This window comes from Lepisosteus platostomus, chromosome 11 (assembly GCF_059453375.1).
Source record: "Lepisosteus platostomus isolate fLepPlt1 chromosome 11, fLepPlt1.hap1, whole genome shotgun sequence".
Classification (NCBI taxonomy): Eukaryota; Metazoa; Chordata; class Actinopteri; order Semionotiformes; family Lepisosteidae; genus Lepisosteus; species Lepisosteus platostomus.
Genome location: NC_142621.1, coordinates 13325540 through 13340688, shown reverse-complemented (window position 1 = coordinate 13340688; position 15149 = coordinate 13325540). Strand labels below are relative to the sequence as shown.

The following is a 15149-nucleotide window of genomic DNA, read 5'->3' as shown; positions in this document are numbered from 1 at the left end:
TTCAGTAATGTTTATTAATCGAGCATCCCAATGTGCTCATCAACACATCATAGGATTAAAAAATAAGGAGTTGAGACATCTTTATGTTATTATGCTATATTTTTTAAAAGGGAATAATGAAAATGTGTAGGTTACCAACAAAAAAAAACTTAAAATACCAAACACTTAAATATAACAAGTCTAAATTAATTGCTGCTCATTCTGCAGAATATACTGTACAATAGTATGTCTACACTGCTCATGCATTAATTTCAGAGCCACAATTTCTGAAAACTACAAACTTGCTGACAAACTACATACTTGCCACTTTAAATACTGTTCTGTATGTAATCAGAACTCTCCCACTATTAGGAATCATATATCAGCTTAATTATCTTACTGCACCACACACTGAAGGCTGGTTAACAAAGACACCTGAAGAAACCAGGGACACATTGATTTAGTCATCAGCCTCAAATTAACTATATCAAAAGACGTAACTGCAAATACATCTTGACACATCATAGCAATTTCATAGCAGTGGCCTCACTACATGAAACAAAGTTCTGGACTCCTGGGCTGCCTCCTAATAAGCCAACAAGACCAGCAGCAATTGCTTTGATGCGAAGCAGCAGGAAATGAGGATGATATACAAGACTGGAGGCTCTCAATGCTATGATGCCACTGTGAATCAAGAAACTCCAGCTGCTGTTCCTACCAAGTGGTAATTTTGTAACATAGCAAACTCTGGCTGTGCAATTCTTACTTCTGTTTGACAAAGTTTATTTAAAGAAAATAAAAAAGGAGGATATAATCTGACAAGACTTATAGACTGAACTCATCCAGCAAGAGTTCTTTAGAATGACATACTGCTTAACAACAACAACTCATTTGCAGAGTCACATTTAACATTTCCAAGGAATTCTTTATGTTATATTCAAACGTTAACTGGTAAATGAAACAATGGAACAGGGATAGTTTTAACTGTGGTCTTCTAATGTGGTTATTAATTTTCAAAACTAGAGAACGATAGCACAATGTTATATTTTTTATCTACATTATCTATTATGGCCTACTGTATGCACACAATTAAAAGTGTACATGAAGAATAAAGGAATCTACTTGACTGTAGTCCCAGTTTGAACTACAAGAAGTTGAAACACCAATGTTCTACTGCCTTCATGTAAATATTAGAGGTTTTTGAACCAATAACTCATTCCAGAACATTCAGCTAGGGAGAAAACAAATACACCTTGCATAAAAAGATATACTAAAAATACAAAAAATTATTTGCCATTGATTGGCAAATTAAACCCTGCACACATGGTATCCTAAAACATTTCTGAATTTGTGAACGCATCTAATACAGTATATGCGCCCATAGGACTGGCAATCATAATGTGGTAACTTTAACAACACATCTTTACAATGATGTAGATCAGTGGTTCTTAAACTTTTTGGACCAAGTACCACCCCTGATCAAACCAAAGTCGAACCAAAGTAGTACCACCTACAATTCATCTTCTCTTAGGAACCACAGAAAATCAGAAAATCTCATTGACCAACATGAGCATGTGCGCGCACACACTCACATACACGTATAATAAAAATAGCACTGAGCATTTACCACTTCAGTGAGAGGGGTGAGCCTGTTTAGTCGAGTAAAGCAGATGTGAATTCACTGGTCAAGCCTTGAAACAAATCACAACTTACAGAGCAGAGTCTAACAGATTTGAAATCCTCAGGCATTTTCTTGACTGCAAGGCCTCGCGGTGGATGCTGCAGTGCGTCCACTTCATATCTGAAGCAACCTCTCTAATTAGTGCAGCTACACCACTGTCGGCTTATCATTACTCTAGCACCATCTGTACAAACTCCGACGCATTTTTTCCCAGTCGATGCCATTCTCTTCGATAAATTAATTCAGAAGCTGAAATATGTGCTCTCCTATAGTTCTTGTTGGTAGCGGCTTACAGAACAGAAGTTCTCATGGAACATGCTCTCAAACTCATATCTAACGTAAAGGAGCAAACTGGCCAAATCAACGACATCTACAGACTCGTCGAATTGCAGTGAAAAGCTCATCTTGACGTGCTCTGTCAGATAATGTGACGTTTGACATTATCTGCCATATCAATAATTCTACTGTGTCATTTGAAAGGGGCAGCAGGTCAAGCGGTTTAGCAGCTTTTTCTCCACACATCATACAGTACAGTACGTGTCAGCTCTTGTGCCAACGGTAAACAAAGTTCTCCACCAATAGTGTGGAGCTTACCTGCTTTAGCAATCCACAAGCTGGCATTTTTCCATGTTTCCCCTTAAAAGACAGTCAGGAATCCATCTTAGCAGTTAAAATAAGTTTTTATTTCATGAGCATGTGAGCAAAACACGGAGACGCTCAGTGTATTTTTCTCAAAATAACCTAGAAGTACTATCAAATATTCAGCTGAATATTTGACACTAACTAATTTTATTAAAATAGAAAATATAAAAACCTGTCCCAATTTTTCAGTGCGCACAACAAATTTCCAGGGTCATCTGGCGTACCACCTGGGGGTGTTCCACATACCACAGTTTGAGAACCAAGGATGTAGATTATTTCCATGAAATAAGATGAAACTGGCTTTATTTTCTTACCTGTGCAACAGCTACTTGAGTTTGCTGCTGCTGTTGCTGCAGCTGTTGCTGTAAGAGCTGAATTTGGTGATGCACAGATAAGGGAGTTCCTACTGGCACTTGGCTAGATGATGGCAGCAGCATTTTGGGTGTAGCCAACAGAATGCTGTCTTCTGAGACCTGGAAGAAATTAGATATTATGATTAGGAAGATCTTTATGGAAAAATAGAACTATGTTAATCGATACTGAAAAAGCTCACAGTAGCTCCACAACAGCAGTAACGGTAATAGTCACGTCATATAACAAAGGAAGAATAAGCATGACAAGCTAGAAACATTTAACTCTACAATTATGTCTACAAAGTGTCTTCTAGTAAATATAAACTATACTGTTCACACTACACCACACAGTAAACAAAGCAGAAAGCATTAGGATATTTTAGGATATTTCAATATTAACACAGCAATGAAAACAACCCCGTTCCTTTAATAAAGTCCTATAAATGCCACCTTTTTACTCTTATGTAATATAAACTCGTATTCATCTTATTTAAAACAAAAGCTATTGTAGTTTTATTAAAACAAGTCCAGGGTAAAAGCAATAACTTTTGATCATTAGAGAATTAATGTGGAAAATAAAACCTGTGAAGCTTTTTTTTTTTTAGAGAGCAAGACATCACTGTACATCACATAAAAAAAATGTTTAATGTATGTAGTACAGGTTTTTCACAAATCTCACTTTTGTCAGTACGTATGGTCAGATTACATTGTATAACTAGATGGAGGAGTATTTTGGAGAGCTTAATGCCATGTGGAGCAAAAAGGACTCAAATTCAGTTTAATTTGTTTCACCTAGAATGGTCACTGGAATGAGCACAACATAAGTGCTGAAAATAGAAGGTAGTATTGGCATCTAAAGGTCAGCACTCATCAACACAGACATAAAACTGCTCTGGTCATTCCCTTTGATTGCCTTTGCTTCTTTGGAGAACACAGAAGTTCAGAGTCAAGACTAAAAATAAAAATTCATAGGTGATCAAATACAATGGATTGCATGGCAGAGACAAATTGTTAATATTCTTCTGTGCTGTAGGTTATTTATTACCCTTGTCTGAGATGAAAATATGGTAATACAGAGAGCCAAGTATTGAACTGCTAATACATTTTGTGCAGGTAAAGATATTGAACAAAGCATACAATTTCATAACGGCAACACTGTTTATTAGAGGTTAAGCGTGATGTGAAGTAGCTTACCTTTAAGTGTAATGGTGGCTGTTAGTAGCCAGAATGTGGGTTACAAACGGAGACACAGTTAATAGTTCTAATGGTCTCTTTTTGTACATTTCTCAATTCTGTTTACTGTTCAGGTAACTACAGCTCATTTCCAAAGAAAAACATATGCCTCTAAAATACATTTTGTGTGTATGGTGAAACGATAACAGATTAAACAATTTAGTTTTAATAAGTTTACAAACAATAAATACATTTAACAGTACCCTAGTTATTTTTGCAATATCTTTTTTAAATTTAGGTCCACGAGAACACAAAAAAACATTATATTGACATTTATTCCTAGAGGTGGTCATTGTAAGTTGCACAGTATAATGTTACATGCACTATAAGTTTAACCATGGAAAAAAATGGACTAGGTTTGGATCTCTTCTGTAAATATAAACAGACATACAGTGCCTTGAAAAAGTATTCAGCCCCATCCCCCCTTTTCACACTCAATCTCACAGCTGGGAATTTCATTTTTTTAGAATGGGAATTATTTGTGAGTCCCTCATTAATCGTCACAGAGTCCCCCCCAAAAAAGAAAGATAATAGTAAAAGAAATTAATTAAAAATAAAAAAACTATCATCATATATTTAGTTGCCATAATTATTTTGGTCAAATACCCCTGGCAGGCATTACAGCAAGCAGTCTTTTTGGATATGTAATAACTTTGCAGGCTGAAACAAAGCAATATTAGCACATTCCTTCTGACAAAATTGCTCAAGCTACGGGCTTCTTCCTTGCAACCCTTGCATAAAGGCCCTTATGTGTAATGCCTTGGAGATTGTTGACCCATGCACATCATCTTGCATCACAACTTCCGTAGCCCATACGATGTTACAGTTGGCCTCGCTGTTGCTTCTCTAATAAGTTCACTTCTTTACTGGCAACTAAATGTAGTAGGGTGGCCTGATCTTGGCAGTGTGGCTGTAGTTTCATAATTTCTCAACTTCTTTATGATGGACCGAGGGATTGTCAATACGTTGGCAGTGGTCTTGTACCCTTCTCCAGATTTGTGCCTCTCTATAATCATATTGCCGAGTTGTTTGGAATGTTCTTTCATCTTCATTTTGAGTCAATTTTTTGGAAGGTCTCTACCATGCTGAAGCACCTCACAGAGAAAGCAGTATTGTGAACCTTATGAGGTAATGTATTGCTCCTGTGCAAATTTGAGCTTGCATTTACAAGGGGTATGAATACTTTTTAAATTTAATCATTTGTTTTTTATTTTTGTAAATTGTAGAAAGGTTTTGGGACATTTATTTTGTTTTGACATGGTACTCAATACTTTGTGGATCTGTGCCAAAAAATCCTATTTTAATTTATTTCAAATTCAGAATTTGCAGCACCAAAATGTGAAAAATGTGTTGGGGGCTGAACACTTTTTCAAGGCACTGTAATATATTAATTTTATGTCAGCTCCAATCATTTTCCATTAGCAAAGTTCTGCTATGAATTCAAAAACAGCTTCAGGGTTCCAAACAAAAAAAGTAATCATTTTAAGAGCCCTGACAATCAGTGCAAAACACCATCCTTTAACACAAACTACAGACTTTTCAAAGAAAACTGTATCAACACAAACCATGAATATGAGCTCATATTCCGCCAGATCTACTTTAAACTGTTTTGTAATGCAATAGACGATACTGAGAGAGACAGACTTCCACTGCTACACTTTGGTTTAATAATCTCTTTGATACTATTTCTTGTTGCTTCAATTTAGAAAATCAAATGTAACTGGGTTAAATCCTGCCTTCCAATACTCTTCTGCTTGGAGGTTTAATGAATAGCAGATGTTTACTTGGGCACAATACAAAACATTACCATGTAACTGCCACCTGTTCAAAACCTCCTTTCAGGCTGCTAAGTATCTATGCTTCAGTGGACATACAGCAAGTAAGGATAACTTCCAAACTTGGCTTAACTATCCTGAGCAATGGTACGAAGAGAACATCTGACACTACAATGTTTACTGAGGTAGTGTTGTAATATAGTACTACAGTAATTCTGAATTGTGTGCTAATCTTAAAAATGTCAGCATTGCAACGCCATTTCAATAATACTAAAACTAAATAATGCAAGTGCAGTAAACCTGAAAACAAACTTGAAATATTTTAAGATTTTTACTTTGCTTAGTAATTAGGGTATTAGCAGGTCTGTGTTTATCCTAGTTAAACTGGTAGATAATGGGACCCCAGGATCGTTCATCCATGAGATATCCCTTGTATTGCTGTTACCTTTTTAAAGTTAGGAGTGAATTGAGCAGTTGTGCCAGGGGACAGTACCCAAGGATATGACAGCCCAAGGGTTTCAAACCCAGAGCTTACAGGTAAAGGTCTAAATTTTCAACCACTACAGATTTTTTTTTAAAAAGCTGTGTGACTGATAAGATTGGATAAAAAAAAAAGATATTGGCTGCTTTGATGCACCATAAATGGTAGGAGCGATAACAGAAATTATTTCCCTAGCTGATCATGTGTTCTGTGATTTAGTAAAGTATATAAAAGGCAGATTGCTTTTTTGCCATGCTTTGAAAGAAGATGGACTGTGCAGTTCAAAACTCAATAAAGTTCACCTGTGAACAGCAGAAATTTATAAAGAGGAGAAAAAGTAAATTCCCCTGCAGAATAGATATCTTAAAGTCTCAACTTTTATAGTGAGAGTCATGTGTGTTGAAAAGGGGAAAATTAGATAACTGAATAACGCCATAAAGTAAAAAAGCTCAAACTATTACCTTTTAGGCTTGAACTGTTGGTAAGCAGTTGCATGATTAAGTTAAGCAGATATGCATTTAGACTTTAGCTAAAACTGCTGTCTCACTGTAGTCAACCTTCACAGTGTGAAAATACAATTGGCTTTTTCTCATCACAAAACGCGAGAACTGAAGATCACATGGTGACTGGTGACCAGCACAACAGAATAGCAACCCAAGGTTAGAGCTCCTGTTACCAGCTTCCCTAATTTATTTAGTTTAAGCCCCTGATTAATTTGTGAAGAATGAAACAAGTTACTTGACTCCTGCTTCTTTCCCCAAACAAGTAGCTTGTTTTTCCTCAAAAAGCAGCATTGATGAAGTATAGAATGCAAGTTAGTTGAGCAGGGTGATCACTCATGATGGATAACGTTTTCATAGCAAGTTTGACAATAGCAATTATCCAGTCAGGCTCGAGAAAAGAACATTCCCTGTCCCTGAGGTGTCTAAACCAAACAAGGAGACCAAATAAAGGTTTTGAAACCTTTTATCTTTCTTAATTAAAATTAATAAATTGGTTCACCAAACAAAACATGTTTTAAATAGAATAAAATAGCATTTATGATTTATCATACTAATTAGATGCAAACAAAATGTCTCGCATAGTATCAGATATAAAATCATAGCTGAGCATTCAAGCTAACAGATTGTTCTGCTGTTTCCTCAACCAATAATTGAAGCAGCAACAGTCCTGTGGCAATAATTTTCAAAGCTGAAAAGAATGGTATCTTAATGTTTCTATGCAAAAAATAATAATTTGTTGATGGATGAGGCTGTCAGTTGCAGCTATGGGTTAATGAGGTATAATATCACAAGGTGTGACAGGCTGTTTAGTCTTCATCCCCTATGCTTCTCAGTAGCCACAAAGAGCATTAAGAATTCTGCTGCACTACACAAGAATTCCACCTCTTGTTGATATACACTTTGTTTCTCTTTCAGCATTTCTGCTCAATTACTCACAAGGGATGCACCTTTCCAGTATCTCTTTTCAACTGAGCATATGACAGTACAGAATGTACAATTGATCAAGTACAAGTGCAGTTATTCTGGAGAAAGAAACATCTTAGTAAAGCACTAAACGTTTTAAGGCCAACGTGTCTGTCATTATAGGTACTGTACATTGGATACGGTCATGCTGAACAAATAAAAAAAAGGAATTTAGAAAAGGAACTATTTGAAAAAAGCAGGTTAAGATGAACAATCAGACTTTATACTTCACAAGTATAGTGCATCAATGTCTCTTTTTATCACCAAGACTTACAGCAGATGGTATTAGACATTCAGAGAGTGAATGTTCATGAGTTATCAAAGCTAACCTCAGAAGAAATTGAATTCAACTGGCTAGTCCTATCATCAAATATCCCAACGGCCCCAAACGGATTAACATCACAGTTATATTATCAGTACCTTAAAAACTACATATCAAATATTAATCTCAATTCTACTCTGGAGTGTAAAGGTGCCAGAGATGGACATAAATTCACCTGTCAGCAATGATCAAGGCAGGTCTAAATTGGTATTAATTACATTAAATTTGCACTGAATTTCATAACTGTTTTGTTCTCACTGGAAGAGTTCCAGAATCCCACACAAGTAGACAAATTTACAAGGAAATGCATTTTATGCAAAAGAGAACCACAGTTTGGTCGTTTGCTTTTTTTAAACGCACATTATCATTAGAGCTACATAACTTACTTTCCCTGTTATTTGGTATATCGTTAAGTAAACACACTTGAAATATTGCTGAAGAAACAAAAAATGAAATGTATTTGCGTTTACATTAGAGTGACACCTGATGTAGGAGATGAATGTTTGTCAAAACACTGAAGCATAAGTCTCTGAAAACCGATAGGTTTATAACAAGACATATGTCTAATGAATAGAAATGAGAAAAATTTACTTATTTAATTGCCACCTTTCACCTTGCATGAATACACAGACCTAATGAACACATAGGATTTCCTCCTACTGTATTATTCAGTCCTCTCCCTGAATAATACCTTTCATCAGTCCAGAAGAGATTAAACACTTTATAAATTAAATGTACCGTTGGTGTTTCTTTAGGCAAAGAAAATAATGGATCTGAACATGTTAGCCAAATGGTTTTGTCACTCAACTGTATTAGACTGAAGAACTGGATTATCACTATGACATTACTTTATCTAGAAGAGCACGGTGCCACTATTTGTGACTACTAAATATGCTATAGACTGTAAAGTTTTGCCTTTTGAAACTTTGCCAGAAATAGACCTAACAGGATCCTATATTAATACAGAAAGATGCCAGAGTACACAATTATTAGAGTGAACAATTCTGTACAAAATACAAATACAGTGCAATTAATCATGAGGTTTTTAACATTTCCTAAATTTAGTCTCATTGTAATAAGATGTGACAAAGGGGCTTCATAGAGAATTAGGAGTTGGCAATACAGACTTCTCTGTGAACTGGACTAACATTTATGATGGAGAACACAAATATAAAAATGAGAATATACTTTTGTTCAAATGCTGTTTGCTAGCAGAAATAAATGAAAAGAAGAGACCCCCCCTCCTAAAAATGCTTTGATGATTTTTCTGTAGCAATACCATTAGTTTTGGGAAAAAAAATATAATACTACAAAGCCCTGATAGACATTAACACTAAAAAGATTTCATTTATCCCCAGATATGTTGATTTTTCTCATTGGAACCTTGACGTGCTGAAAACTGTTAAAAACCTGAAAATCAGAGTAAGTTGCACTATTCAGTCAACCCAAACAACTGCATATTAATTTTTAAAAACACTAGATGTATCTCTATGGAAAGAGTTTTCTTCTTTGACTTAAAAATGCAATTTTGGCCAGAATCAAACAGCCGACATTATTCTTAGAGAATCTAGACTTGTTTACTTCTTCAGTACTTTAACTTTCTTGGCAGCATTTAAATTGTCCAGGGTATCTGCTAAGATATCCAAACAGTTATAGTCCCAGATGAAAAAAAAAACTAATCCTAGGTCACTCTTTCTTTTAATACCGTCATTATTGGGTGAGAACACTCGCCTTGGCATGTCTGTTGCCAGGTTCAGCCCACACTCAACACAAAATTAGAAAGACTAAAGGCCCCAAATCCATAGCATGATTTAGCTGAATTAAAATGGGCAAATGAAGCAATTTCTAAAAGAAGAAACCAAAGCAAAATAAAACAAATTGGTTTGGTTAAAATTGGTTAAACACAACAGATTTCAAACATTGTATTTCCCAGGCAAATCTTCTTTGACAGTCCACTTGAACTGTGAGAAAACTAAGGGAAAACTAAAATGTTTCCCTCAACGTTTGGGTTCTGTCAGTTAGATCTATGTGGAGTTTTACAAAGCTGATGACTTTTTTTTTAAATCCATGATAAGTATCACCGCATCATGTGAGGTGCAAGCATTAAGGGAAAATTTAGTGTGATGAAACCTGGGAAATTTCAAGTCTATCCAACATACAGTCTATCTTTATACCCAAGACCTGGAATTGGCTAAACAAATTTTACTTAGTTGTAGTTTTGTGGTATGGAATGCATATTGACAAGAGAACAAAATGGAGATTGGGGAGTCAAATGGGGAGTGGTGTATGCAGGGACATTACTTGACTATATTATAAATACATTGGCAGCAGTATTAAGCCCACTGAGTTTGGAGTTAAAAACAAACCTTGAACAGGAGCAGGTTGGGTAAGAGGCTGTGTTTTGCCAAGCAGTTGATGACCTAGTGTGGGTAGGAAAAGTAGAGTCCCAAATTATGAGGCAATTCAGAAGCGGTTTTGTTTTTTCCTGAAGTCTGTGTTGTTTCAGTTCAATTGTTTCTACAATAAATAAGATTCTGGAGGGGTTTGGAACACATTGGTCATGCTGTCATCTTAACTGATGCAGGATCGTTTTAATGTTGTTTTAGTTAATTTAACGTGTCTGTCTAGTTCGATGTTCCTAGGCAGCCAGGTCTGGGAACACAAGCAGTTTCCAAGGTGTAAAAAAAGCCTCATAATCATTTTACATTTCCACTGCTGAGAAGCCTCCATATTAAAATGATTAGTATATGTCAGTGGCATTCGCCTAAAGCAAGAACATTTCCAATGCTGCAGCTGCAGGGTTGGCTGCTAACTGCCTCTTAAAAAAAAAGATTGCTGAGCAAAAGCATTAAGCCTGCCTCTATAGAAAAAAAGTCTCTTACTCATCTTCTAAAACACCCAAAGGGGGGGATTATTCATCTGAAAGTGCAAGACATCATATGGTATCTCTCTGCTTGGTCTCACATGCGTTGGAGTATCCAAAGGCATCAAAGAGCATCAACATGGGAATTAGCCCGGATTTGCCCTTTTAACTACGGGCAGCATTTTGCTGGTTCCATGGCTGCCACACATGTGGCATGAAAGAAAATACTAAATAAAAACTCTGTGGCATTAAAATACAGAATTGGACAGAACAGTCATACCACAGAGGCCTAAATTTGTGTCTTACTGGCAGCATACGTTAGGCAAACAATTAAAGCTCTAATACAGAAGACACATTACAGAGATATTTTGGAGGAGTGCAGAAGCTAGAAACCATGCTGGAAAAGTGGCATTCTTGATAACCCGTTGAAACAGCACAAACTGAGTTCCTTTTAAAAAACATGAGGTTACTATCTGAAAGAGGAAAAAAACAGTGCTAACAGATATACAGTAAAGCACTTCTATTAAAAGTCTTTACAATTCATTTAAAAATGATTCATTTTGTCACGTTTCGGTCACTGACACTTTTGCATGGGATTTAAATTCACCCAAAACTACATTTTCGTACTGTATACATCTCAATTTCATAAATGTTTAAGAAAACAAATATTATAATGATATAATTTAAAAGCAATGTTTTTGTAATGAAGCAAGACACATGCATCTCACTGTATTTAAGTGGATTTTCTAAACTATGGTTGAATTCTGAAGCTAATATATTCTTTTCATTACTTTTTCAGAAAGTTGCCAACAAAGCATTTCTAAAAAAATCACTTGACATGACAGGTTTGATGTAATTTGGGTTTTAAAAGAGTTAAAGCTAACTGCCAAGGTTATCACAAGTGCCTTATTTTGAGGGTATTTAAAATGCGAAGATTAACATTTGTAGAAAAGACTGTAATTTGTAAGCTTGAAAATGGAAGTAATTTTTACTTTTCTTCACAATTAACTAAATTCAAAGGGCTGATCATCACTTTACAAAAAGATACCACTGCTCTGGAATCAGTCCAGAGAAGAGTAACCAGATTATTTAATATCATCATTTTTAGGTTAAAGACATTTTCTACACTGTTTAGAAAAAAAACCTCTTAGTCTTGAGCGTGGAAAACTTCAAAAGGAACCTAATTCAATTACTCAGAATCCTCAAAGCCATTGACAAAGTCAACCCAATGGATTCCTTAAGAATCAACATGGTAACACAAGCAAAAACCGTGCAAAAGTCCAGTTAACTAAAAACACATTTCACTATGTAAAAGGTTTGTGGGAGCACAAAACAAGCTGTACAGTCACACTGTAGAATCTGATTTCTTTCAAGAAATGGCTGATTGGCTACTATTGACTACTGTGTGTTAATGTGTTAAATGGGCCAATTGGCCACATTTGTAACTGGTCTTTTTTTTAAAAAAAAACTTTCACAGTTTTCTGTAGAGAAAAAAAATAAAATGGGTTTCTTGAAAGCTGTTCACCTGGTTAATAATTGAGCTAAACAAGAATAGCAAAACCCTCAGATTACATTATGCCTGGAAAAGCCTGAATTTATGTTTTTGTATTTAACTTCTGTTCTCCAGAGTACTAGCTGAACAGGCACCTTTAGATCAAATAAGGCAACAAAGCAAAGTTGTGCAAAAAGGTTTCTGAACATCTCTAAAGTTACATAGTCTGAACAGCATTGAAAGGCAAACATGAAAGCATATTTGAATACAGATGCAAAGTGCATTAATATAAAGCTAGCTTTTATGCTTTGCAGAAGATTATTAAGTCATTTTTAGGTTAAAAAAAGAGGACAGAAAAATAGTTCTTATATTAGTGTGCTTTAACTTTTGTATGGAAATCATTAAGTTCCTTAAGTATAAAACATCTAAAGAAAGTTACATTCCAGTAAGAAAGTTAAGAAACAAAAACATGAGATTTCAGTTTAGTTTTAATAATTTACACACTTCTAAGTATGCATTTTTAATTAAACTGATCAGCAGGAGTTGTGCGCTACACTTCAGGTAGCACTGACCTCCTTAGAGAAACTGTGATTCAACAAAACATTCACCCATCTAATATAGTAATAAAAGCACACAGAACTAAGTTAAATTCTACAGAAAGTAAAGGGTCCTATAAAGGAGAGTTAATACAGGAGTGAGGCCACTGCTCTTGCTAATCTGCAATAATCTAGACCAAAAATTCCCAATTCTGGTCCATCTGACAAACACACCTGCTACTTTACATTAAATAAAAAGTTCAGCTGGAATCATTCACAAAAAACTGCTTGATTGGAACATTTTTTCTATTTAAACACAGGAGATCTTAGATTAATCAAGAAACATACTAGTTATAAACTGAACTCCAGTGTGTTCAGGAATTAAATGTCTCATTGTTCCGTAGATTAAGAAAACATTAAATTATGTAAAAGAGCTCTGCAGGAATCAAGAACTACTAGACTGTGGGTCACCAGGAGCAGAGCTGGGGACCCCTGACAAACAGTGCCATGAAAAGTATTTGCCCCCTGTCTGATTTTCTGCAATGTTGCATAGTTTTCACAGTGAATGTTATCAGATCTTCAACAAAACCTAATATTAGATAAAAGGGACCCTAAGTGAACAAATAACACAGCAACTTGATACTGCTTAAACTCAGCAACATTTGTGGGTTTTCGAGCATGAAAAGCTTGTTGCAGGTTATGCAACAACATCTGGGGTTTAGGTCTGGATTTTGACTTGGCCATTCCACTTGTTCTTTGATCATTCTGAAGTAGACTTGCTTGTGTGTTTTGGATCTTTGTCTTGCTGCATGACCCAGCTGCACTTCAGCTTCACAAATAGATGGCCTGACATTCTCCTGTATAATTTGATATTAATTTTATTTGATGATACAGAGCAGAATTCCTGGTTATTTCAATGATAGCAAGTGGTCAAGGTCCTCCTGATGCAGCAAAAAATTCCCAAACCATAACACTGCCACCACCATGCTTTACTGCTGGTATGAAATGTTTGGTTTTCACTAGATATAACGGGGCCCATGTTGGCCAAAAAGTTACACAAAAGTTGTCTCATCTGCCCATTCAACATTGTTGAGGATCATCCAGGTGCATTTTGGCTAACATGAGGTGAGCACTAATGTTCTTCTCAGTGTGCAGTGCTTTCCACCTTGCTAGTCTGCCCTGGATCGCATTTTGACCACTGTCTTTTTGATGGTGGAGTAATGAACAGTGATCTTAGCCGAGGCGAGAGAGGCCTACAAATCCCTAAATGTTGTTCTAGGGTTCTTTGTGACTTTCTGGACAATGTTACACCTTGCTCTTAGAGATTTGTGCAGGACAGCCACTCCTGGGAAGATTCACTACTGTCATAATCTTTCTCCATTTGGACAATATGGCTGTGGCTTTGTGGAGACCCAGAGCCAGAGAAATGCCTTCATAACTCTTTCAAGACTGATACCATAGTATAAAAACAGCTTATCCTATTTATCCCTTTAATTGGGTTGAGTTCATTAGGGGGGGTTAACGTCTTCACACCCAAAGAGTGCATGTTTGATTACCTTGCACACCAAAGAAATGAAAACTTTAGTGTCAAGACTATCCTCTGTATTCTGCTACAGCACACAAAAAGATTTGACCAAATTCCCTTTTTAAAAAAAGTGCAAATATACAGAAAATCAGGCAGGTGACAAATACTTTTTCATGGTACTGTAAACTCTGGGATAGTGAACAGACTTGGTGTCAAAATCAAAATCCTGAAAATCATTGACCAACTTAAGGGACTCCTTTAAAATCCACAGAAAATGACTGAGGAACACTGTGGAATTCAAGTTGAAATTAAGGGTAATACGAAGAACAGGAGACATTTCTTTCAGACAGAAGTCTGGAACAACAAATAGTTGCAATAATTAACTCTCATTTGTAACGGTTATGTTCTGTTTTAAAAATAAAATGTACTTTTATAGTTCTTTCCACGACTTATGGAAGATAAGGTCATGCAAATTCCTTACAAAAAAATTTTCCCATAACAATAACAGGCATAACAATGTGTATATTTTAAGACAAATTTGAAACTGAATTTTAAAATAAAAAGTGACTGAATCCACTGCACTTGGGGTCATCCTAACTGAAGTATATATACAGTATATATGTGTACCGATGAATATATGCAATACACAATATGATGTATACTGAGTCACATAACTGACTCATCAGGAGTTTGTCCACAAAATCAATTGTCTCTACACAAAGTAGCATGACTAGAGATGCAAGTTACAGATCTATAAGGATTAATTATTAGCGTAAATCAAATGAGCTAAAATGTTAATAG

General features: G+C 35.7%; 1 protein-coding gene across 3 annotated transcripts in view; it reads right to left on the bottom strand.

The window, feature by feature from the left end:
- nos1apa (nitric oxide synthase 1 (neuronal) adaptor protein a) overlaps window positions 1-15149 on the bottom strand; it is a 113553-nt gene that overhangs the window by 24291 nt on the left and 74113 nt on the right. For all 3 annotated transcript variants that reach the window (XM_088598490.1, XM_088598491.1, XM_088598492.1), the window contains exon 8: window positions 2617-2775. In XM_088598490.1, the coding sequence (XP_088454616.1) occupies window positions 2617-2775 (159 nt within the window). The remainder of the gene's footprint in view (window positions 1-2616; window positions 2776-15149) is intronic.